General features: G+C 42.6%; 1 protein-coding gene across 1 annotated transcript in view; it reads left to right on the top strand.

Annotated features, from left to right (window-relative positions):
- The window catches only part of RAPGEF3 (Rap guanine nucleotide exchange factor 3), a 977,833-nt gene that overhangs the window by 428,249 nt on the left and 522,347 nt on the right, over positions 1-27,237 (top strand). Inside the window, exons 4-5 of the mRNA XM_086964721.1 lie at positions 7,204-7,325; positions 22,500-22,677. Coding sequence (XP_086820847.1) covers positions 7,204-7,325; positions 22,500-22,677 — 300 coding nt within the window. The remainder of the gene's footprint in view (positions 1-7,203; positions 7,326-22,499; positions 22,678-27,237) is intronic.

Genomic DNA, 27,237 nt, shown 5'->3' with positions numbered 1-27,237 from the left:
TTTCTTGTTGAAGAAGTTCCCATCTTTTTTGTATGATATTTTTCAATTTAGGCGAGTTGACAGAGTATTTTGAGACAAACACATTCCGTTTTTGTTCTTCTTTATGTTTTTGTACTAGTAAATCAGTACGGTTTTTCTCAATCGCTTTGTTTTGTGCTGTATCCAGTATGTCAATCGGGTAGCCTCTTTTTATATAGTTTTCCTTGTATTCATTGATGTACTCCAGGCATTCATCCTGTCCTGTGACTATTCTCCTAATCCTCAAGAATTGGGAAATGGTAGATTCTTCAATAGATTCGGAGGATGAAAGCTGTGATAAAGCAACATACTGTTCTTGTCAGTTGGTTTACGGTACAGAGAAGTGTTGATCCTTTCTCCTTCAAGCTCTACCATCACATCCAAGTATGCTATTTTTGATCTACTGGTGGTATGTGTCACCTGAATACGTGGATTCCTTGAATTCAATAGTGTAATGTTATGATGTAGTTGTGCTTCTGTTCCGGACCATATTAAAAAAATATCGTCTATGAAGCGACAAAAAAATTCAAGGTGTTCCGTCCATTCTTTGTGGGCAAAAACGTGTTCTTGCTCGAATTTTGCCATGTAAGTATTGGCAAATACTGGAGCCCCAGTAAAGCCCATTGATGTCCCATTCAACTGCATGTAAAATCTTTTAGACCATTGAAAATAGCTGTTCTTTAAACAAAAATGTGTTAGCTGCAATAGGAACACTGGGTTAATGTCAATTTCAGGATGCTGCAACAACATCCATTCTTCAGCTTCTAGTCCGTCAGTGTGTCCAATTGATGTGTACAACGACACAACATCTATAGTACATAGAATGAATTCTTTGCCTGTTTGTAAATTGACAGATGTCAGTTTAACCAAGAAATCAGTTGTGTCCTGTATGTATGTATGCCATTTTTGAATAAATGGTTGCAGAAAATAATCAATAATCTGACCAGCTGGTTCGAAAATTGAGTTACAACCTGCAACTATTGGTCGAAAAGGTGGATCTTCTAGCGACTTGTGCACTTTAGGCAACATGTAGATCTTAGGTTTACTAGGATTTTGTGGCATAAGAAATTTGGCCATATTCGGTGTAATCCAGTCTTCATCAATAGCTTTGTCTATCAGAGATTGTAATATCTTTTGGATTTCACTCGTTGGGTCTTGTTGTAGCAGTAAATAAGTGTTGGTATCATTAACATGTTCTTCCACTTTTCGTTGGTAAAACTCAGTGTCCATAAGTACCAGTGCACCCCCTTTATCCGCTTTCTGGAATGTCAACTCTGTCTTTTTTGATAATTGAACTAATATACTTCTTTCCAATCTGTTCAGATTATTCAGTGTTTTCCTGCTTTGTCTGTAGTTCAATTTCTTCATGTCCTTTGTTACTAGTGTTTCAAAAAGATCAAGTGTCTTATGTGAGGTAGGTGCCTCAAACGTGCTCTTAGGTCGAAAGACTTCTACTTTCCTTTCCCCTTGTGTTTCATCTGTGGGAGCCACGTTGTCGAAAAAATTCCTTAACTTCAATCTTCTCATGAATTTGTAGAAAGCGATTTCATCCTCAAATTTGGAGCCCATGTAGGTAGGAACAAATGTTAAGCCTTTGTTTAAAACTCTCTCTTCATGTTTAGTCAAGGAGTATGATGAAATATTTATTACGAGGGTTTCCCCTGACTCCGCAGTCCTTTTTTCAGTTGTTTCTCTTTTTCCTTTTCTTTGTCCTCTCCTGGTCTTTTTGTTTGATCTTGTTCTGGTGGACGGTCTATTTCCACAACCTCGGTTAAAAAAGACACCTGTGGACTTGAAGTACTTGCTTTATCAGTTTGAATTGTGTTTGATGACTGTGTTGTTTTTATAGGTGCGCGGGCTGAATCTATATCACGATCTGTAGCCAGACTTTCCTCAGATGAAGTTGTAGTTGGTCGTCGAGTGAAACGTCTCTGGGCATACACCTCTGCCCAGGTGTATGCTTCATTCAACTTATAATCGATCGTGTCCCTCTTGAACTTTCTTAGCTTAGTCTCCTGTAACTCTTTTCCGTATTCATCCAATTTGATGTTTAAATCACTCAAAAATCTCCCCAGTTCATCTTCTGTCATTCGTTCAGAGAGATCTGATTTGATAGCAAAGATTTCAGTTTTTAGTTCATCAATGGTTTTTGCCAGTTCTTCAATGATGAGAAGAATCAAATCCAATGAGCACTTATTCAGTATTTGGTACCACTTCTCCATGAACTGGGAATTGTTTTTCAGGCGATATAACATGGGTTTAATTGATAACCTGAGTCCCCTCGGGATTCGTTTGACCTTATGGTATTGCACCAACGTGGATGCATGTAATCTCTGATTGAGTTCACGTCTTGATGCAAATTCTAATTGTTTCAATTGGTGACTTATGGATGTGCTGTGTGCCTGTAGATTAGTAACTTCACTGATTAGACCATATACTTCAGTTGCTTGTTCTGCTGTGTATCCTCTTGTTGTTGCTCTATTTTCAGTTAAAGACGCTATTGCATCAAAAGACATTTTAAACTGATTATTGTGACTGTGGGTGCTCTGGAGCTAAAGTGGGTAACGTTTAAGAAATGAGCAATTGTGCACCGAGCACTCCTTTTTGTAATACCAAGTTTACCAAGTCTACACCTGATATTGTGATCTGTGTGCTGCGACTGATTGAGTGTACCCTAACACTCTACAAAGTAGCATGAAAATATGGCTGGTTAACAGGCAGTTAACACAGACTCAGTAGCGCACAACTCAAATAAAATCTATAGATCAAACCCTTTTTTTAACCTTTTTTCAGGAACATATTATTTATTCATATGTTTTTACTCATCAATCTAACATGTATCAACACATCATTTTGTATTTATACATAAACACTTGAATTTCCATTTGCTGAATCAAAATCATACACATATATACATTGAGAATACATTAAATTTTCTTGTATGCATCATAATCCGCCCGCCCAATGCATTTCGGGACAAGTGTAGAGTCCCTTCGTCAGGGGCAATGCTGCAAAATAACATGTACAGGCACATCAGTCTCTTATTTATATGTTACACATGGTTCAATGCAATTTAAATAATACCACCACCAAAGAAGGCCAAAGAATGAAAGAACACACCCATAGTGCAGTTACCAACAAGCATCTGAAACCCGAAAAAACATAACCACTCACTTTTATACAAATGTACCCGCCTTCCTAGTCCATAGTTGTAGTGGTAAAACAATAAGAAACCCAGGGCTTGATCAATATAAGCACCCCTCTGGCGTAGGAGGAGATTTTTCTGCCATATACCTGGCCGATCCGTCTTTCCTGGAATTTTATACTTCTCCATTTCGCAGGTATTTTTCCAATAGAAATTCAAGGAGTGCCGTTCTATGCCAAATGTATACGGGAATTTGGAGCTGCTTAGACGGGTCTGCCATGCCTGTGACATTCCAAGTGAGGAACATATATTGGGTACCCTGTTGTTTCTTAGTGTTGTTCACTACTATAGGACCTCAGAATATATATGTATCATTAATGTGGTATTCCAAAATAGAAGATCATTATTTCCCTGAGTGATTGTGGATAGACGCCAAAGCTTCCACGCAAACTTAAATATGTCCTATATATTTTTAGATCTACAAGGTGATTACTGTTGACTTTCACATTAAGGAGCCGATCCTGACACACCATACTTCCCTGAGAAATGAGCTTCAACTGACATTTTTCACAACCTTTTCAGATATAGAAACTCATTAAACACAGACAAGTAATAGAACATTGGTGGCTGGAACAGAATATATTTCATACAAATGAAACATATAAGGCTAACAAATTCCTCAGCTTCTGGTGCACTATTTACGCTTATAAAAAGTGAGAACAAAAATTGGAAGCAGAGAAGTGATTTCTCTAACGACAATATAAACAACTCTACTTGCTTCAAGCCTCACACAACCTGTTTTCCCACTAGCTATAGCTGCTCATTTAAGTAGATTGTCATTACTGGGAGACATCTTTGTGTCATATTTACATGACCGTTCAGAGGAGATCATTCACCATCATTACGGTAGACGAGTGACAATAGGGGAGCCAGTCTACAAGTTCACTGAAACTGAATCAGTCTTCATCTCAGTCAATTATCTGACTGGTCAGCGAGGATCCCCATTTTGCTCTTTGCAGATGACATTCTACTGATTTTGAAAAAGTGGACTTCAAAAACAACTGACACGTTTTGGTGATTTTTGCCAGTCAAGGGGTCTCGGAATCAATTCGGTAAAGACTATGGTAATGTTTTTTAATTCACATAAATCTTTCAAAGGAAGGTTAGTTTCTGAAGAGACACCTCTTGAGAGGTCCTTTGTTTATTTGGGAATCACTCTATCCACTACTATGTCTTGGAAGCTCCATACTGTTAAGTAATTTAGCACAAATGTGTAGTGGGGGCTATTTTAAAGGACCATTGAGCTTCGTGTAGTAGGCCGATAACACCAGCTCTTAAAATGTATGATTTACAAAAAGGGGGTGGTGATGAACAGAGTGTCCGAGTTAAACAGACCACTCTTACCCAGTCCAAAGATCAGGGCCTGATCCATCACCGTTATTTATCTCACTGCCCCATCCCAGCTCAGAACCTGGCTATATGCAAATCAGTCTGTCCCTGGCCCAGTGCATCATGGGAACAGGGCAGGCTTCTTCACATCTAACATGTGCTTCGATTGGAATTCCATAGAGCATATTATCAAGCCCATTATCGCCGCTTTATCGGCCGTTTTCGGCCAATAAAGCGGCGATAATTTTAGCGCACAGGCTTGATAATATGCCCCTGGGTTCTGCCATTTATGGGGCCGAATTATCGGGTTTCACAAATTTTAATGAGGTAATTCAGTCTGAGAATACATTTATGAGATCAAAACACTCCCATATTTCCTTTGTGAAAACGGTTGTGGGCAAATATAGATTGTGCCTATTACTATTCTTGAGGCGCGTGTGGTTTACGCCTGAGCTAACTCACTATGCTTCTGGCCTCCAGGATGTTTTTGTCTCAGATCAATTTCTCAGAGTCAGCTGGCTCAGTAACATCAAGTAGTCCTTAACTTTTATTAGCTTGGTGAATTATGGGAGAATCTGCGGGGGGGGGGGGGTTATCCCTTCAAAGGAAACCATGAAAAAGCTCTACTGGGCAAAAATGTTGGCAGATGAATCACACAATGCTGCCAGTGCCACCTTGGCTGGTGAGTCTTTGTTGTTAACCCCTTCGGGGCTGATGACGAGCTGGGCTCGTCATGGCGTAGCCTCCTCGCACGCTGATGCCGACCCCAGCTCGTCACGTAACATGGGATTTAGTAAATCATCACGTAGGAGGGGAATTGCGCTAGCGCGCATGTGGTTAAAACGTCCTGTGTTCATGAGAAGTATTAGGACATTATTACAGCACCATTTAGAGTGGGTACTCTCCCACTAAAATTTTTCACTTTTAAATGGGTGGCATCTGAATCTATGGTTTGCCCCAGGTGTAAGGCTTCTAGGAAAAATCTCTCATGTCCTCTTTGAATGCCTTGTCTATGCCCCTGCTCGACATACCTGGCTGTCACCTCTTTGTAGGCAGCTGGGCACAGGTAGTCATGATGCCGCACTGCACATATTAAAAACTGTTTGTCAACCATTATATGCTAGTGAATTGGCTAAATATTTGAGTGCTATGTGGCAAGTTCGGTGCAAGGCCTCCTCCCTACACTCGAGAGCAGCTGTTCTTAAAATAAATATTTTGCATTTTGTACTTTATTGTTGATACCGATTAAGGGCGGTGGCCTAGATATAATTGGGGTGCTTTGTATTAATTGTATGATCCTTAGAGGGGGTTAAATTTGTTTGGGATGTGATTTTGCGAATTTTTCAGTCAATTTTTTAAAACTATTTATTATATTTTATTGTTAAGTTCAGGTTTGTATCAATAATTTCATTGTATGCTTATTTTATTGTGGTACAAACTTTTATGGCTAGGATAGCCGAAATAAAGTAATTTTGAGTTTGACTTGACTGGTCAGTGACTGCAAATGTGTCTTGCACCACCAGTGCTACTCGGCCTTTAATGTTTTGTGGTTAGTCTTCCACGTCTGGTAGGTTGGGAGGCAAGTTTTAGTCAATTTTAATATATATTGAATTAATAAACAACTGTTGTTATGGTCATCTCTAATGTAGACAAAAAATGAAACCAAGTGGCGCACTGTCATAAGTGCTATTGTTAAATATTAAGGGGCAGATTTATGTTGGGAATGTGCCACGCTTGCGTCACGCAACTGCGGCGTAAACGTGGTGCATCCCTATGACCCATTTACAATGTGACGCATCTAGGCAGATGTATCACGTTGTAAAGCCCTGCGCCACTTGTGGGCGTTCCGGGGCAGGTGCGCCTCGCAAAAGTGGCTGAGTGAAATCTATAAGATTTCACTCAGTCACTTTTAGGCCAATGCTGCGTCAAAACCCTGCGCCTGCTTGAAGCAGGCGTAAGGCTTGACGCAGCATTGGTCAGATAGGGCACTCCCGAGCCTTGCTGGAGCTGCATCGCGCTTGCGACGCAACTCCAGCAATGCGCCACTTTTACGGCACAGATGCGTGACTCATCTGTGCCGTTTTTGCCCCATGGTGCGCCGCATTGTAAATGCGGCGCACCATGGGTGGCGGAGCTGCGGCACACGATAACTGGCGCATCCCTGGGGATGCGCCAGTTATCATAAATCTGCCCCTAAGTGCTGGTGCCGAGCACTAGAAACGATCGGCTCAAATAATGAATAAGCCTGGTCTATGGTTGTGGTACCGTGGTCTCTGTTTTTTTTTTTGGCTGCATGAGTTCCGAAGGAGTGGGTGTCTTACGTGATTACTTCAAGTGAAAGCTTTTTCCAAAAATGTGCAATTTAATTGAATAACTCTTTCTCTTTGAAGGTGGAGCATGTTTCTCTTATTATTTACCCGCCACAATATTTAATTTATTTTTATGTTGTCAGTTAGTCTCACTCCATTTCATTACCTACGTCTTTGGCAGCCCTGCGGGCTTCCAATTCATCAATAAGTCTTTCTTATCTAGGATTTTCTGTTTTGTTTGGGGGAAGCAATGGGCCCTGGGGTTATATATCTGCAATGTCTAGAACATCTGATTAATAGAGCAAACCTTGATTCTCATCTGCATTGTTATGATTTTTACAGGCAGTGCTGCTCAGGGAAGGAGCTTGTGGATTGGCTGATCCGCGCCAGCCCGACAGTCCAGTTCCGGAGTCAAGCAGTTGGTATCTGGCAAGTGTTGTTGGATGAAGGCGCTCTCATTCATGGTAAGGTGGCCTTCATTGTCGAACAAGATCTGTAGCTAAAGTTTCAAACCTGCCCAAAGAGAAGAAAATCTTAGTTAAAATTTGAATTATTCTCAGGCAATTGTCTTAATGATGGTTAAATGCAGTCTAATTAGGAATGTTTACAAGCATTCTGTTTACAAATACATTTAATTATAATGAACAATATATTGTATGATTTATAAGTGAGAGGACCTGCTGTAATGTTTGTTTGCAGGTGTTTTTTGTTTCTTGTGTCAATATCCATCTTGCCAGCCGACCTTCAATTACGTTCTCCTTTCTAGCCCTCAAAATGGGGAGGGGCATATTATCAAGAACCTCGTTAAAATTTTCGCCGTTTTAGCGGCAGGAAACTGCCGCTAAAACGGCGATAATAGGCTTGCTAATATGCGTTATAGAATTCCAATAGATATCCCGCACATCTAACCTGGGCTTCTATTGGAATTCTATAACGCATATTAGCAAGCCCATTATCACTGTTTTAGCGGCAATTTCCTGCCGCTAAAACGGCGATAATTTTAACGAGGTTCTTGATAATATACCCCGTTGTTCTTTCCCCCCTGATCATTTTGGTTATCTTTCTTCTAATCTCCCACAACAACACACCATCAAATTTACCACCCACTTGAGTGTGCGACAGAAACCAAGGTAGTCTTTTAAGGGCATCCCTGTCCTCTCCTGCTGACTTCACATTATCTTTAGGAAAGGTTTTGTAAATTCCACTGCGCTACCCTAAACTGTGTTGTCGCACTGTCTGTTTTTGTTGTGGTGTTGCAGGCTTTTTGTACACCAATGGCAATGTACTAATAATCTCATCATTTCTGCTTTTCTTTCCAAGTGAACAATGATTCCTTCATGCTATTGGACTAAGACAAAAACGAATGATCAGAATGCATCAAGATAACAAAAGAGACTAAAGTAATAAGTACCTGGTGAAACGGATCCACCATATTTCTCACAATAATATTGCACAGGCAGCCACGTTTTAGTTGTAAATTGAGAAATCCTCCCTCAACTCTTAAGAACATTGTCAATGTCTTCTATGTAGTGCGCTCATCATATGCCACATCTGACCACTTGGCTTTCAAATGTCACTCCTTCTTGAGACCTCAATGCTCCCACACTCGTCACAAGTTTGGATAGCTAAATATTACACCAAGGAAGTGCTCCTACACTTCAGTTGTGTCTCTGAGGGTGTGTGTCACTTGGCTTTTCTCTGCACTGTGTTAAGTATTGACGTACCCAATGCATGTCCCTCATTACAACAGTTCCTCCCCGAAGGCACTTCAGTCAACAGTTCCTCGCCGAAGAACTCCAGTGCCTCGGTTTCAGCAGGGCGTTACAGAAAGGGGATGATGGACGGAGCGTTTGAGCAAATCAAACACTAATCCCCAGTCAACTGATCTGGGTTTAAACCATCTGTCAGCATTCTTTAGCTCACTCAGCCACCCCAGTTCAGACATGGCCATATGCAAATCAGTCTGACCATGTGCCACATGGGAACAGTCCAGCCCGAACTGCCAAGCCATGTCTTCCCTGGACTGGAAACAAACCTCCTGGGACCGGTTTCGGATTCATAATCCTCATCAGCCAGGCAATCTTGAATCCAGTGGCCAAGTGAGCAAGGGACTCACGTCTGAGCATACCCTGCCAACTTAGGGCGAACAAAGCAGTTTCAGCAGGCAGCGTAAGATCCAAGCTTTTTTCCATGCGGGAGAAGGTCCATTTTTGTCCAGTGTCCACTGCTCTAAGCTATCACATGTAGTCACTCTCGGGGATCGCTCCAGGTAGCAAACTAATCAGACAAATAGCGGCCTGACTGTGTGAAGGTTAGAAGGGAACTAGGTAACTAGTTCCACCCTGGGTTACCTGTGTGCATGGTCTGTTAAAACACAGCACCCAACAATGAAGCCCAAAGGCAGCTGAAATACACTGAGAACTACAGCGTTGCCCACTTCCACATACCTTCTTTTTTTGCAACTATATTGCTCCTTTTTTAACCATTCTTTGAAAAGGTGTTGCCCTGAAATTCCCTGCACAGTCTATCATTGGCTCTCAGAAATAAAGTCTTGAGTCGATAATGCAGATGTGGCTGGTTTTTTGGCATTTATTATTATTACTATAGTCTTTTTATGGTTTATTATAGTTGTATTAGTTTAGTCCGGTCCATGCAGCACCATCAAGTTCAAGCGTCCTTCAGATCGTGCCCACAGTAACGGCTGCTAGCTTTGTACCGCCCCAAACTGCAAAACACCTTTCACATAGATCTACAAGTGCAGAAGTACATAAGACAGTATGAGAGCGAGAATCATCATAGCATTGCCAGGTGTGGGGGCTGGCCCACGTACAGAGCATACGCGGCAGACCTCCATCTTGTCTCGCAGTAGAACTACATGGCCCAGCTTGCTTAGATTCATTGTAGCCCACTACTGTTATTTCACTTTACATGCCTTGACATGTACGAGGATCTAGCCAGAGCAATGTTATGTTGTGGGCCCTAAGTCCACATACAGCAGGAAGGAGGACACAGACTCATGGGTATGGTACTGGAAACTGGCCATAAGCACATGCACCCGGGCTCTTTTTATTGGCAGGGTCACCTGACCGGTGATGCCTGTGTTGGATCGGTGTGGGGTGGGCGTATGTTCCAGCCCTCAAGGGAGTGGCTGGCAAAACACTAGACTGTGTCCAGCAGGAAACAACAACAAGACAGACCCCCAGCTGAGGCCCAAAGCAGAGAAGCCCCAAATAAAACGTTGTTTGGGTCCTAACTAAAAAGAAATGAGCATTTTATATAAATATAATTACCTTACGTATTATTTCATCAGTGTCATAGTTTTCGAAAGTGTTTTACTTTAAGTGGGCGGCACAGAGGCACCAATGTCTTCATTCTGGTTTATTGTGTTAAACAAAGACAGAATTTTCATTTGCCCCACAATTTACATGTTTGTATCACTGGATTATTGGTTTGAGCAGTGCTAATTTGTAAAATAATGAGTGCCTGTGTCCTGAACCTGCTCAGAACACCGCGGTCGGCACTATTAAATGTCAGCGCACCCAGTACCAAGAATGATCAGCCCTGCAATTGCCCCAGGACTCCTTATAATTAGGGCTCCCGGTGTTATGGTCTTTATTTTTTTAACATTTCCATCTGTATCTATCCATTTTATTTTTTGTCAACTTTATCTGTATTTAACCATATTTATTATGGGTATTATGAGAAAAATAAAGCTGAAACTGGTATGTTTTCCACATTTATTTAACCAATACATATGCAGTTGTGCATGAATGCCTGCCTCGTTTCAGTGATATGAATACCCGCAGAAGATAAATCAAGGCACTTATATGAAAATATGTTCGCTTCAGTATCAGATAAATACAGACAGAAAACAATGTGTTTTCTGTCTGCATTTATTTTTAAAAGTGGATAAATACAGAAAATTGTGCTTCTTCTTACTGACTCTCTGTTCTGTATTTACTGAATTGGAGACCAACAGCTGAGCAGATGGACAGCATGGGTAATTTAAAAAAGCATTTGCAATGCAATCAATCTCGCCTTTGGGACTTTATATGTATGCACAGTATGCAGCACATTAGCCTGGTGCTGAAATATCTATTGTTCTTTAACATGGAGGGAAAGTAAGCACCTAACTGCGTGACATGCCAGGCAGGGGAACACATGGAGAGAAATATTGCCTTTCATGTGGGAAATGGTATAGTCCAATGCTCTGTTTTTAATATAACATCAGGGACTTCGGTGGTCATATCACTAAAAATACAAGATTTAAAAAAAAATATTATTGTCTACAGGTGCTTGTCGAAGACAATTTTTATGGACTGGAATCTAAAGAATGCTAAAGTGATTCTGGTAATTTTACTGACCTCTGCTGGTCGTTTTCTATCAAGAAAGTTAACTAGAGGCAGTTGCCATCAAAATAAAAAAAAGAAAGTCCCTCAGCAGAAGGCAATTCTGGTATTGTACTTACCTCTATTGGTCGTTTTCTATCAAGACAGTTAAATAGAGGCAGTTAAGCAAGCAGAAAGCAATTCTTGTATTTTACTGACCTCTACTGGCTGTTTTCTATCAAAACAGTTAAATAGAGGCAGTTGAACCGAAAAAAAGTCCCTAAGCGGAAGCAGACAAGTCCTAGGGCTGCTCTCCAGAGCCCACAAAGTACATATACATATAAGTATATACTAAAGTATATACAAGAGGTCTTGAATGCTCAACCTAAAAAAGGATGACATTTCTTTACATAATGGCATATGTCAACATAGATTTTTGGTATAATGCTAATATTTAGTGGAGTATTGTTACGTAATATTTGGCAGCTTAACTAGCTAACAGACATCAAAGTATAAGTGTGTGTCTATCAGTTAAATAAATATGGAAATGTACAGTTTTACAACTTCATTTATACACAAAACACAAAATAAATGTGGAGAAATACAGATAGAAATGTTAAAAAACGAAATACCTTAAAACCGGAAACCCTATTAATAAACAACTGCCATTTACTCCCTGCCCTTTTTCTCACTCTTGCAGTTTCCTACCTTTTCCCTTGGTGACAGTTTTTCCGTCTTACACTTTCTCCTTAGTTCCTCATTTATGTGTTTTCCCCTCTCCCGCTAAAAGTCTAATACGAGAAAATAAATGCCGGCCCCCAAAAATGTATGCCAGTGGTCCCCAGCGACTCAAATTAAGCACTAAATGTGAGTATCTCTTTTTGGAACGCCATATGCTAATATATTGTCTTTGAAGATGTCACCTTTGGTACTATACATTTGAGCACAGTACCTATTCCACCTCTCCACCCCTCTCAGAACCCCGCACACCAACAAGATTCCTTTTCAGACAGTATCTGCCTTCGACTTGGTGCAGGCCTCCACTGCCTTTTGGCAATTGTCAGGCTCAACCCAGGGAAAATGTAAGAAATGTAAGTCAAAGAATGAACTTTCCACAAACGTCGATGGGTTCATGGCCAGTTTTCCGGATACAGAGTAGTCCTTAAATGTAAACTTGGTAACAGCAACCATGGGTCAGTCATATTTTGTGAACCATCAGTTAACAGAGGGACCCTACATGGAGTGACAAAGGCATTGACTTTAAGAAGAATCTTCTACCAATAAACCAGTCTCCAAGAAGCTCTTTCATGGCGTGTTCAGGGCGGTGAAGTCTCATACTGAAGATTTTTTTGAAAACTTGGAAATGTAGATTTCGTGAAGAATCTGTGACATTGCCAACCATGTAGAAGAAAACAACAAGCATTGGCAATGCCAATATTTTTCGCCTACCTGACCTATTAGCTTTGTCTATGTTTTTAGCCATGTTGCACAGAAGCATGACTTAAAAGAAAAGCGCTAGGGCATGTCTTTTGCTAGTCACTTCCTGTCACTTTTTTATTGCTGCCGGGTTGCATCCGCACCCCGTGTTGATGGCATCCCTATCACGCGATGCACTAAAATGAACCACTCTGCTAGCAATTTAAAGCGCTATCCAGAAAGGTCTGTATCATAGCAGCTCTTGATTTCTATTAATAATGAGGTAAAAAGGAAGATGTCCATGTGGCAAGTAGAACAAAGGCCTGACGTGATAACAGACATTCAGTTGGTGTTCACCATGTTCACAACATAATGCACACTACACACAATAAATCCAACATTACAACTTAGGAAGAATGTGGAACTCATCAAATCAGAAAATACTCCATATAGCTGGGAAGCACCATGCTCACACCAGAAGTCTTCACCAGTCTAAACAAAAAAAAATACTACAACAGCATACATAGAGACGAAACTATAAATAACAAGCATTTGCAATGCAATCGGTCTCACCTTTGGGACCTTATATGTAATTAGCTACGCCGCCCATTTAGCCTGGCTGCTGAAACATCTACTGTTCTTTAACATGGAAGGAAAGTAAACACCAAACGGTGTGACATGCCAGGTATGGGAACACATGGAGAGACGTATTGACTTTTAGCGAGAACCAGTTTAGTCCAAGGCTCCTTTTTCAATATAAAATCAGGGCCTTCAGTGGCCATAGCACTGAAAATACAAGATTTGAAAAAAATATGAATGTCTATGGGTGCTCATGGAAGAACATTTCTAGGGACTGGAATCTAGAGAATGCTAACGTGATTCTGGTATTTTACTGACCTCTCCTGCTCGTTTTCTATCAAGAAAGTTAAATAGAGGAAGTTGCCAGAAAAATTTAAAAAAAGGCCCTCAGCAGAAAGCAATTCTGGTATTTTACTGACCTCTGCTTTTTCGTTTTCTATCAAGGCAGTTAAATATAGGCAGTTGAACAGAAATAAAAGCCCCTAAGCGGAAGCAGACAAGTCCTAGGACTGATCTCCAGAGCCCACAAAGTACATACACATATAAGTATATAATAAGTATATACTAAAGTATATACAAGAGGTCTTGAATGTTCAAACTATAAAAATGGTGCAGAGCCTAAATATCTGACTAATTTTGTATCAAAGAATCTCGGTTATCACCAATCCCCTTGCACACTTGTACATTTGCTGGGGAACTGGTGTCCCAACCAGCCCAGAAAATTAAGATTCATAAACACTATGCTTAAGCCTTCCAATCTCACCCGCCAAGCCCATGAACATGCGGCCCTGTTCACTGCAGTTGACACTATCACCTAATAGAGGACTTTTCCAGTAACACTACTGATCACACACCTTCACAAGCTGCCTCAAACTTTATATGCAGTTGAAACAACATAACCATATGGAAAGTCTCCACTGAACTACCGAAAGCACAATGATACCACACTGAAGGATGCTAGGCAAATATCAATAGCCTAACCTATTAATGACGCAAGCACCCTTAGGATAAAGGTGGAGAAGAATAAAGAAGATGGCGAGCATCCCTTGGGAAACTACTGCTTTTTGTTGTACTATGTATTGCTGAAGCTGCTGCTAGTGAAATATAAAGGTGTTCAACAGCCGCGCCATCCCAGCTGGGGAGTGGGAGAAAGTTTGAACAAAGAATCGATACATAATTTATACTAGCAGCCCTTGGGAATAGTTACTACCAACACTTAAAAACGTGGGTTTTTGCCAGTGTAGACCAGCTTTAAACTTCCTGCGGTTGCTCCCAAGTCCCCCAGTAACATCTCCGGTGGGTGCCTTTTTGAAACATGCACTTTACTGGCTCAATAGGGGTTCCTTTTAGTTTTTTTAGCTGACTAGAGTGTACACTGATTTGGTCTTTACAACTGCCTTTACGGACATTAATGTGTTTCTGACTTTTATAACCTTTTCTTAATATTTTTATTATGTATTTGCTATCAAATTTTTCAGTTTGTAGCTACATTTGATGATCAATGTGACCTGGTATTTTCAAATTTGTCTCTTTGCACTTTTATGATTATATATTATAATCGAAATAAAGTATTTGATGATGAATAGTGCAGTTAACATTTTTGGCCAGTTGAATATTTATAAAGATTGTGAATACTGTGAATGGATTTCCATAATTTGTAGCTCTGGTCTGTTGAGGATATGAAGAATTAATATTCATCTGTGCTGCTTGATTGAGGATAAGCCTGCAAAACTCAGATTCATTCATCTGGAAGACTGCATGTTTCGTTTTTTATCTAGATCTAGTTGACCTTCAGCTTCAGGGTAGACTTTGAACCTCCTCTGGATGGTGATCATTGTTGGTCCTTTCAAACAAATACCTACTTCTACTTACCTCAATTACATGTGATTCTTTATTCTGATGAGTTGGCGATTGTGCAGGCTTTATCATGAGTGTCCAATAATCCAGATGAGATCAGTAACTGAAGATGCCATCCCCTTCTGATGATTACTTCTAACTACAGATTCCTCACCTTTAGAATATACCCAGAGGCCATACTGGATGTGAAAACTTTTCAACACAGCCCCTACAGTGTAGCAAAATAGTTTTTTGAGTGTGCAAGGGAACACGTCCCTGTTCCTATTTGGCTGAGTCCCTTCATCTTCAAGAGGGAGGGGACTGAGATGTGTGCTTCACCTCACCTCCTTTACCTGAGGGGTTGGGGTGGCAAAGGTGGGCACACCTCTCCTCCTAATTCGGTTTTCCTGCCCATTCTCTCGCCCAAAGTGGGGGGCAGAACAGGTGGGAGCCAGTTGCTTGAGGCAGCAAAAGGCAGGGACAGCTTACAAAGGTGGCAGTCCTTTGAAGCGTCCCCTTCGGCGGATGAGTGCGGCTGCTCTGTTCTCAGAGCCGGGGAGGAGTGGTTTGCCCACTTCTAAGTGCGCAATTACTGTTTGATCGGCCCTCTCTGGTCGCCCAAACCAGTCATGCGCACTTTCCCTGTTTTCCATGCAGGCTGCATTACAGCCTCCATGGAGAACATGTCCACCCCTCCAGCCCCTGGCTGAGCGCGTGTCACGGCATTCAGACCAATCACAACGCTGCATTGCCACCTGTGATCCAGGCCGGCTGCCACTGCGACCACCAGCTGGAGAGGTAAGTTTAGCTCATTTGGGATGCCTAAACATCGTCGGTTGGGCCACCTAAGCTAGCGGGGCGTTGGGTGCAGGGGTGTCTTTTGGCGTCAAATCTTCTTACTAGCTCTGGTCCCGGTCAGGGGGACCCTTCAGGTTGAGGCTGCAGACATCGTCTTGAAGCTAATGTTTTAACCTTTGGATTTAGTCGTTGAGATGGAAGTCGAAAATCTCCAGCAGGACGCAGCAAAGAGCTGTAGCCACAGACAGTTCCACGAGGTCAATGCCCCTTTGGCGAAGGACCGCTGAAACGGATTTGCGGCTGCCGAAAAGTACACAGTGGGAAAAGCTTCTTTAAGTGCATTAAATTCCCTTACTCACCTGCCCTGGCTCCAAGTTGGCTGCAGTGGCATAACAGGGTGGTTAGGCCTATTGTGAGGAGACAGGACACAGACTATTCAGGTGCAAGTGAGGCTGTGCTCAGCCCCCGATCCTGTTAGTGATGGCACATTGAGGCATACCTATTCCCTCTATTGTGTGATGGTCTGGGAGTAAATCACAAAGTCCAACTGTCAGCTACACCCAGTCATTTGACCCAAAACAGGCTACAGGCTTAAAGGTCTAAGGGCAGGAAAGTGCCAATGGTATAAAAGTGGCATTTTCAAAATAGTAATAGACCTTATCCTTAAAGAGGGTTTATCATTATAATTCCATAGGTACCCCAGATGATATATATACCTCCTCTCAATTAGGAATGACAGCTTATTATAATAATAAGGAATTCCTAATGTTAGCCTATGTGAGGGGTAGGCCTCACAGTAGTGAGTAACGAATTTGGGAGTTATTCATTGGATGACATGTAAAAGTTAAAAGTACATGTCCTACCTTTTAATTACACAGCAACCTTCCCTGTGGGCTACCTAAGGCCTACCTTAGGGGTGGCATATGTAATAAAAGGGGAGTTTAAGGCTTGGGAAGGAGGTTTAAATACCAAGTCAACATAGCAGTGTGACACTGCAATCAGGCTGCAAAGGCAGACCTGGGACATGTTTTAGGTGCTACTTAATTGGGTGGCACAATACGTGCTGCAGGCCCACTGGTTGTATTTAATATACTGGTCCTGGGTATGTGGTATACCACTCTAGAAGGGACTTATAAGTAAAGTAAATATGGCAATTATGTGTATGCCAATCAAACCATGTATTGGGGGGGGGGCACAAGCACTTTAGCACTGGTTAGCAGTGGTAAAGAGTTCTCCCGCAAACAAAAATGAATTCAGCTAAAGTAGGAGGGAAAAAAGGCAAAACGGTTTGGGCTGACCCTGCAGAGATGGCCAGGACTAGCAGATGCTTTAGAGTAAAACCTTGTTAAACTGTCATGAACAACACTTCTAAATAAAGCATTCTTGAACATGAACCATGTGTCTGTGTCTTTTTTTAAACTTCTGCAGGCCACAACTTATATCCATAAACGTAGCCACTAGAGGGTGCTGCACTCCCATCTGTAGAGCACATGCTCCAGCCTGCAGAGTGCTTGGAAACCTAAACCAAGCTCAGAGGCGTTATCCATCGGTCAACCCCTTGGTTGACCTTCCAGACTTGGGATCAGCACTTTGTTGAAAAATCTTTTTGGTGTCTTTGGGCATCTGTGGAGCTTCTGGAGTTCACCTATGCCCTCTTTTTCATGTTAGTAGTGGCCCCATCGTCCTCAGACCACCAAAAGCAGAAGAAATTGTTTCATCAATATCAGGCCATTGTAGGGAATTATGGAGTGCTCCTTGCAAGGAGCTTGAATAAGTGATGAGCAGCTCTGGCCGCTCATTTCTTCTGTACCTTACATCCTTGCACCACACAATATTTCATTTTTGTTTCTCTTTATTTATCTCAGGGGTGCCTGGCCGGACTCACCGAAGCCAGCAGCTGTTGCTTCCTCTGCACAATCCCCTAATTGCTGGTGGACGCCAAGTTCCCCCAGACACAGGGAGCAGGGGAGGCCCACCAAATCCTGGGAGGTGCAGCAGTACTCCGCCGCCTTCTGGACCGCTTCTGAGGGGGGGCGCAATGGTGCTCTCCACGCCCAGTAGTCATCGGGCCTGGAGTTGGGATTCTGGGCCCCTTCCTTGACTTTGCGGGAGCGTAACAATTCTCCTGCCTTCCTCTTACGGGTGGGGGAACTGGTATTGGAGATCCTGGGCCCCATAGATAACATTAGGCCCAGGGATTGAGATCCCTGGCCCTTTCAGCTCTGGGGAGGGTGGCCCCATGCATGCCCTCTCCCAGAATTTGCAAAATTAAAATCTCCTTGCAGCTAGCCCCAGGCCCTGCCCCACCCCTGGTGCATTTAGCAGTTGGGCATCGGTGCTCCCCACTCTCTATGATCGTGCTGGGGGTAAAAGTTAAAATCCTTTGCCTTCCTATATATCCAGCCACTTAGGGCTGTTTTACATGCTTTTGGCCTCATCTTGCTCCTGGCGGTGAGCCTTAGCCACCTGTAACACTTTCATCAGGCCTCTGGGGAGGCAAACTGTGCAGGAAGCGGGTTCCATTCACTCCCTGCACCTTTCGCTTCTGGTGCAGAAGTTCAGTTCTTCTCCAAACTAATCCCTAGGAGGTGTAAGGGGATAAGCTTTAAGGGGATAAGCTTTCATGTTCCAGGGAAGTGCCCCACTGGTCCGGGGGTCAACTGCAGTCCGAGTCATCAGTCCAGAAGGCTATCAGGGGCTTCCTCCTTCCACTTGTCCATAGCTGCTGCCTCCAATCCAGTGTCCAGCAAAAAAACACAACCAAGAAAGAGCTCTCCTCCATTGTCCAAGACCTTTTAAGAGGGGGCGGAAAGTTCTAGAAGTGAGGCACGTCTGGCCTATCTTGTGGAGCCACATCACCTTTCTGCCCCTTTCCCAACCGCTCTGCACATCATGCTGGGACAGTTCACCCAGGAGTCAGTAGTTACATCTCCCCTGGGGCCCTCAGCTCCACCCCTTGCTGACTTCACTGCCAGTGCCTTTCCCACCAAATCTTCCAAGAAGATCCCTCTCCTGTGTCGGCTCCAGAGGTCTGGGCACCCTCCTTTGTTCAGTGGGCTTGGGCTGGCCCATCCCGTTTACAGTGTGACAATTGATTGATGCAGATTCTTCATTCTCACCCCTTTCCTTCTCAGGAGCTGAGTGAAGCACTGCTAATTGCTCTCTCTGTGTGGGAAGGACTTTGATCCAGCTGCTTGTGAGAAATGCAATTAACATGGCACAGCAGAGTGACAAACGACTTCCGTTCTAATCCTGAGCTGCAGCAGAAAAATGTGACAATCCTAGTTGACCCATACGTTGTACAGAACTCAGAGATTTGGGGTTGACATATAGGTTCCACCTTTTTCAACATGTCACTGGTCTCTGCAGACCAAAGGGAAGCCGAACTGCACTCTAAGGCACTCTTTTCCATAGGTATATAATGGAGAGTCACTGCAGAGAAGACAGTAAACCACACTGACTTTCCCTATGGGTGTACACTAACATTATGTTGCTTACTCCAGGTCAAATGCTTCACAGTCCCCTCTGCACCAGGCTACCTGTGTACAGTCACAGGGCTACGCACAACATGAGTCTCACACGCATAGTCCTCGCACGTGGACACACACATTCATGATCAACTAGCCAAGTGCCCCTTACCCATGCTGTGTCGCAGTGGCCTTATCTTAAAAGGTGAACACTGGTGGGAAGTACACTCAGTCCATTCGCTATATGTTTAACATGGGTGAGTTACCAGCGGTGAGGCTAACCCACAGTAAAAAAACAAGCATTTGCAATGCAATCGGTCTCGCCTTTCGGACCTTATATGTATTTAGCTATGCAGCACATTAGCTTGGGTGATGAAACATCTACTGTTCTTTAACATGGAGGGAAAGTAAGCACCAAACTGTGTGACACACCAGGTGTGGGACACATGGAGAGAAATATTGCCTTTCAGTGGGAAATGGTATAGTCCAAAGCCCTGTTTTTCATATAAAATCAGGGCATTTGGTGGTCATATCTGACAAGATTTAAAAAAATATTATTGTTTACGGGTGCTCGCGGAAGACAACTTCTATGGAATGGAATTTAGAGAATGCTATAGTGATTCTGGTATTTTACTGACCTCTGCTAGTCGTTTTCGATCAAAAAAGTTAAATAGAGGGAGTTGCCAGAAAAATCAAAAAAAGAAAGTCTCTAAGCAGAAAGCAATTCTGGTACTTTACTGACCTCTGCTGGTCGTTTTCTATCAAGATAGTTAAATAGAGGCAGTAGAACAGAAAAAAAAATCCCAAAGCGGAAGCAGACAAGTCCTAGGGCTGATCTCCAGAACCCACAAAGTACATACACATATAAGTATATATTAAGTATATACTACAGTATATACACGAGGTCTCGAATGCTTAACCTAAAAAGGTCAAAAACCAAGTGATCATAAAGCAAAAAATCTGGGTGGATTAGATGGCCAGATTAGATGGGCATTGAGTATATTCTTTGGAGCAGAAATGTTTTTTCTCATTAGCAAGAGGATAAAATGTCCTTTTGGTCCTTGGAACACAGAATGTAGCTTGACTGGTTTTGGTAGCTGAGCTTACTTGCAAGAGGGTGGCCACTGCTTCTGCACGTCCCTGCCAAAAAAAAAAAAAGTATAACTGACAGTCTAACACGGTCAAATGAACATGACATCAAAACATGACACATTTAAGTATAGGTAATTGTCATGACTGTATTGTGTTGTAACTTAGTTTATCTATAGTACTTTACTACATGTTATTGAGGCAATTAACCTATGGAATGGTCATAGTGATAATATACTCCTTCAACAGTGCCTGGTTAGTTTATGGTAGGGTTCTCCAATATCGGTCCATGAGGGCATGATCCATGCCAGGGTTTTAAGATAATGACATTTATCAAAATGTGAATATGCTAAAAATCTGGCATGGATCCGGCCCTCCAGGAATGACATTGGAGAAACCTGGTTTAAAGTGTTGGTCAAAGTGGTATTTATATTGTAGCATCATAAGAGAACTCAAAGACATTACACTGCAGTATGGTTTAGTAACATCATTGTAAGCTTACATGATATAGCAGTATATCGCATAATCAGTCCTCATAAATGTCCACTTGGTTCTGTTAAATTAAAATAAAATTAACAGCAAGGGACCTGATTTTATATACATTTAACACCACAAATGAAATAAACAACGTTTAATGTTATTCACTTATTACTTTAGACTTTAAGGGCCCGATGTAGGTCGGTCGGTAACGGCCGAAAATCGGTATTTTCGGCCGTTACCGATCGGTAAATAGGAGATTGGCATGTAGGGGGCAATATTTTACCGAATCGGTAAAATGACCGATTCGGTAATTTTACCGATTCGGTAAAATAAGAAATCGGTAAATTTACCGATTCGGAGCCACCCATATGTAGGTGGGACTCTTCAGAGTCCCAGGAGCCTTAACGAATCGGTATTTTACCATCAAATCCAATTTGATGGTAAAATACCGATTCCGGTGTGCATGCAAATGTGTGCATGCACACCTATGCCATGTGACAGGCAGACCTGCCCTTAGGGCAGGTATGCCTGCCACATGGCACCCGTGCCTGTTTTGGGGGTGCCAGAGGGTGTCAAAGTGACACCCCCTGCACCCTTGTGAAATTCGGTATTTACTGATTCGGTAAATACCGAATCGGTATTGCCCATTCATTCCTATGGGCTTGAATGGGCATTACCGATTCGGTATTTACCGATTACCGAATCGGTAAATACCAAATTCATCCGATTCGGTATTCCAGCACATCTGGAATACCTACATGTCGGACCCATTGATTTACCGATTTTAAATTACCGAATCGGTAAAATTCGGTAATTTAAAATCGGTAAATCTTTCCTGCCTACATCTAGCCCAAAGTTGGAGAGGCTGGAGACGGCAGGTAGGCTATCACTTTTAAGGTCTAGCTTAACAGCACAGCTGTCTGCTTGACCAAGTGTTACTAATTATTTAAAGTAGACAGCGAGTGAACTTAGGCTACGCCCTAGTATTTCTTTCTCTTCTCATGATGTTTCTCTTTTTAGTCTATTTGTGGTATCATTCTTCCTCCTATGGAGCACTTGCGTTACAGTGTATGAGGAACTATTCTGTATCTCAAAAGTGCAATGGCCATCACGATTTTCGATTTTGTCTCATAGAGGACTTGCATGTTCAAAATAATATTTTTTTTGTTTTGTTTTTTACTACAGCAGTCTTTTTTAATAAATTAGGCACACTCAAAATGCAGGCCAGTTCTTTAAGCTTGCCAATGCATGTTTTATTGTGGCTAGTAGATTGAATTGGGCACTTCGGTCCAGGTGACTGGTTAAGACAGTTGCTTCCATGCGCTTTAAGGTATGAATATTAAATAGTAAACATAACAAACTGAATGCATTCTTTCCAACTGGATGCATGAGCTGCTTACCCTTAAAAGACTCCTCTAGATTGATAGTCGCACCTTACAAAACCCCACACAAATAAAGTGTTTCCTCTATTTTCTTTATCATGTTCTGGTTTTCCTAATTGTGAATCTGGTTTGTGTTTTCACTCTGTTGATTGTATCTCCTACTGTATTAGGAATTCGTGCAGTGTGACATTTTCTTGCACCGACTGAGACCTCTCTGCCAGTCACACTCCATATTGACTTGTTGCATTTTATTTCTGTCTCAGTCAAGCAGGAGATCAACTTTCACGACAAAGAATACCAGTTCTATCGCTTCATGGGTGTGGAGCTTCCTAAGAACTCTGTGGTCAGTAAGAGGGATTTCGAGGAGGAGCTGCAGGAGTGCCTGGCATTTCTGGCGTTGTTGGGACCAGATGCACTCCTCACCATGATACTGCGCAAAGCGTGAGTTTAGATTTTTGTCCTTTTTCTAACGTGACTCTGATTGCGGATTTGTAGATTTGGAATTTGCCAAGGCCTATTGATTTTAGTCTATCTATTTTCTATATAAATAATATACTGAGTTACAGGGTATTTTAGTCAACCCTCTTTGCTCACTGCTCTGTTGCTGTCTAATTCACTGTTGGGGCTCGATTACCATGAATGTTGCGGTCTCAGGACCAAGCCGACATCCGGTCAGCGTTCACGACACCGCAATTGCAATGCAACCGCACCATGCAGTCGCATACTCACATTTCTCTATGGGAGTTTGTGCTGCGGCCATAAACCGCCCCAAATTTGCACTTAGCTATCAGCTCACGCAGCCAAGCTGCAAAATCATCAATTGACTCACTGGGCTTTTGATGGTTGTGTATAAAACTGTGGCATTGCATTACTGTATTTATAGTTTTAGTGAAACAAGTGTGTAATCTTAGTCTGGCTTCCTTGAACAGTTCCTCTATCAATTCACCATTTTCTTCACACGTTGACCTTCTGTGCCCAAACTTCTCATCAGAATTACCTTTTTCCGAACTGGTGAAAAATGTGTACCTCCTAAAGCTATTGTTCAATTTTCAGAAATCCAGTCCTCCCCTCCCATACATAGGTAGCTTCCCCTGCTGCATCAGAAAGGTCGGAGGTACTGAAGTTGCTTGGCTAATATTCATGGTAACACTTGAATACAGGCAATGTACCCTGAAACACTGACAATACAAATAGCGTGGAAATCGCTGTAAATGTTGATCTGCACTTTTGTCAAATAGCGTGCAGATCACAACAAAATCTTTTCTAAGATTGCTGACGTTTTTCTTACCTTTTAAATGCTTCCCAGTCCAATTTCTATGTGAATCCTCTATGCAGAGTCTTGAAGGAGCATGTGAACTGATTGACTGGTAATAACAGCACAAGTCAGCGCTTCAGGTAATCAACAAGATGCTGCTTTAACTTAATTAAGAGAGAATGGCCAACAGTTGGACAGAGAAACTTGTGTGAGACAACCTGCACAAATCTGAACTTTGATTTAAGACTGTCTCGGTCACTTCAGCAATTAACTCAGGAGGTAGCCAGTTGGGACGTTAAAACAACAAGCTGCACAGCTGAAAGGCTGGTTAGAATTCCACTGTAACACACTGTACCTCAATCAAAAGCTATATCAAATAAACCTCTCACCAGGCGCGCAATGCCTGCCCCGTCGTGTGTGTGAGCCCGGGCTGAGACAGCTTCCCCGACACTCACACAGACAGTTTTTGAGCTTATCGCAGCCGCACCCCAGTACTTCACAGGTCTTTAAAAGACCATTTATGTCTTAAGGAGGCTTTGTTGTTTTTTCACCCTTTCTAAGAGCCCCTGCATCTCCACTCTGCCTATTGGTGGAATATTTAGCTCCCTCAAAATTTTTAGTAGCCTCACCCCGAAATTTGAATCTAGTTGCGCCTCTGCTTCTCACCCATTTGACCCCTTCACTGCGGCGGCGCGTGCTGGTGACGGAACCGCTCCGTCACCAGCGTCAGTTGCGCTGTGCTCATGACGGAGCGGTTCCGTCACGGCCCCGCCCGCTCAATAGAACGCTCAGCGAAGGCGCGGAATCAGCGCCGCGCAGGCGTGCCGAGCGGGCCCTGAGAACCGCTCCGTCATTAGCACAGCGCAACCGCGGCTGATGACGGAGCGGTTCTGTCATCAGCAGGGGACGGGTTAATATACTCAAACCTGATGTTCCATATTCATAAACAGTTTGCTTTTAGTGAGCCCAGCCACACAATGAAAGTGTCTCAGACTCTCCGACTCACAGCAGGTGCTCTCCTGATAAAACGCACTCCTCACACGCCATTTGACACACTCCTGCTGCCGATGAAGGAATGCAGGCGCAAGAATACTGCTCTTACTGCAGCGTCCGATCAACATAGGCGCTCGCTCCCGCTTTCGATGATGGAAGCCAGGCACTAGAACACAGGTTTTACCAGCAGCAGAGGTGTGGAGACGACACTCTCCTCAAGAAGTGTTCTCCTCATCAGTTCCGGTTCTAGCGGGTGGGCCAGGCCCACCCAAACATGACCTTTGGCCCTCCCAGTCGGCAGAAGAGGCCATGAGGATGGCCAAACATTGTGATGCTTTTTCACTTTGTTTACATTAATAATCAATCTGGGGTAGCGTTGTCACCTTTCCAAAAGAAAATACTGGCTATTTGTTGTAGTTTTAAGAGTGTTCAAGTGCATGAACATGATACTAAATAGAACGAGTAATATTGCATGTATACATTTGTACCATGACTTTTCCATCTGTTTTTACTATATTTAATAGTCAGGAATCTTTTCAGCTCTAGAATCCATTTAAAAGTGTTTTCCATTTATATTTGCTGTTTGAATTCGGTACAGATAAGGGGTGAAAATTCTTGATTTAGGTGGTTTTGCTAAATTGTGTACCAGCCGGGACATTAAAGTACGGGTGGTGCTAGTAAAACATCGGCCAGGTGGCAACCCAAGTCAGGTGTAATTAAATAACCTCTAGAACACATTTTAAAGTGCATTGTTTTTATAAATACTGTTCTAAGTATGCACTGTAAAGGGGAAAAATGCTGACTTTGGGTGATTTTCTCTGATTTTACACTGGCTTAGACATGAAAATATTAATGTTGGAAGACAACAGCAATGTGGCAACCGTACCTCATGTCGGAGGCAAGCTGCAGTTAGGCAGTGTGTATGGGGGAGTGGGACAGGGTGTTACCTCCCAATGATGCAGCAGGTGCAGTGGCATCAGAGCCCAGAGCTGTGAGCATCATTTTGCACCTCAATTATCTAACATAACATGTGTATTTGTAAAATTCACGTTCATCCAAGGGTATCATGGCACTGAATAACAGATGTTTATTGTTACCCAACTCAATGCTACTCAATTTATTGACTTCAGAAGGATGAAAGGCTGAGTGAACCCACCAGGATTTGAACCTGTTATCATGAGGTCAAACATAGGCCCCTGCAGTGGAAGAATTAGTCCACCAGACTTGCCTGTTTCGGTGTGTGGATTCTGAATGTGTTTATGTATTTTACTCTGTGTATGATGCACACAGTAATATACTGTAGGATGTGGCATACATTATAGTATTTCCATTGTGGCAGTGCATGCCTCATTGCATAGGCAGCCACAAGGGAATCATAAATGTCCGACCATTATCTAAGAATAAATGTGGTGGAGTTATCCTCTTCAGATGAACACATACATTTTCATGTAAAACTAAGAAAAACGATTAATGATTTCCTTTCATATGACATCAGCACCCTAATACAAGTGGTATCTAAAACAGACATTTTTCAGTGTTGTGTTCCTGTATTAGTCATGTTTTATTATGGCTTTTATTGTAACTTCAGTGATGTCAATTATTGTGATGTCATTAGGGTTAAGGTCATGTGGCATCCCTTCGTAGGAAGATTGAGGGTCAAAGGTCACATGATGTCACTTCTTATGATGTCATTAAGGTCAAGGATGCGTGATGTCATTTCTGCTACCCCTGGCAATTTGGTGAATGGACATCCATGTATAACTCTACGGCTTGTAGTCTACCTTCAGAATTGTTATAAATTGGGCCTGTATTGGCCCACCCAAACGCATCCTCGGCCCACCCAGATTAAAATTCCTGGAACCGGGGCTCCAGTCATCAACACCAACGTGACACAGATTGTTCTACTGGAATGTCTCACACCTTTACACGGTGTCTGGCATCCATCCTATGCTCATCGCCAGAAAAAGTGTTACAAAAGGACAATAATGCTTTTAATATTCTTCCAGAAGTTTGATTGGAGAATACAGCCTGTGTCTGTAAAGCCAGACACCTCAAAATTTGCTGTTCATCAAGTGCCTGAATTCCATATTGCCACCACCTCGAGCCCCAGGCTGTGACTGTGACATGCTCAAGGTTCCATTATCCCACAAGCATAAGCCCTCATTACAACAGAGCACCCATCTGACTTGCTTCTGCGGATGAGGGGGACACGAGCGCGGGCGAGGGAGGCTGAGCATAGCTGTCTGGTTTAACGGAGCAGCTTCAATTGGCATCGTTCTTGGATGGGTAGCCAGTGGAGTTCATGAGGTAGGGAGTGATATGACTGCATCTGGGGAGTTTGGTGGAGTTTTGGATGGTCTGGAGTCTTTGAGTGAGCAAGTTGGAGATGCTGACGTAAAGCACGCTGCCGTAGTTAAGTATTCTGGTTATAAGGACCTGAGTGAGAGTGTGCCTTGTGTATCTGAGGAGCCATTTGAACATTTTGAGGAGCATTTTAAGAATTAGGAAGCAGGATGAGGTCACTGCTTTACCTGTTTATTTAATTGTGAGAATGTCATCTAGGATGATAATAATAATAATAATAATACTAGTATTTATAAAGCGCGAACAGCTGCCTCAACTAGGAGGCGTCCCGGCGATGCGAGGGCTCTACAAGAAAGCTAGCTGGGAGTCTGCAACTTATAGATGCTCCGAGAACAGCCACGACTTAAGCTGTCTCCTGAAACTTGTTTCTGATTGGGCCTTTCGCAGCT

This window comes from Lissotriton vulgaris, chromosome 1_1 (assembly GCF_964263255.1).
Source record: "Lissotriton vulgaris chromosome 1_1, aLisVul1.2, whole genome shotgun sequence".
NCBI classification, from domain to species: Eukaryota; Metazoa; Chordata; class Amphibia; order Caudata; family Salamandridae; genus Lissotriton; species Lissotriton vulgaris.
Note: the sequence above shows the minus strand (reverse complement) of the source record. Positions and strands in the feature narration are given on the sequence as shown.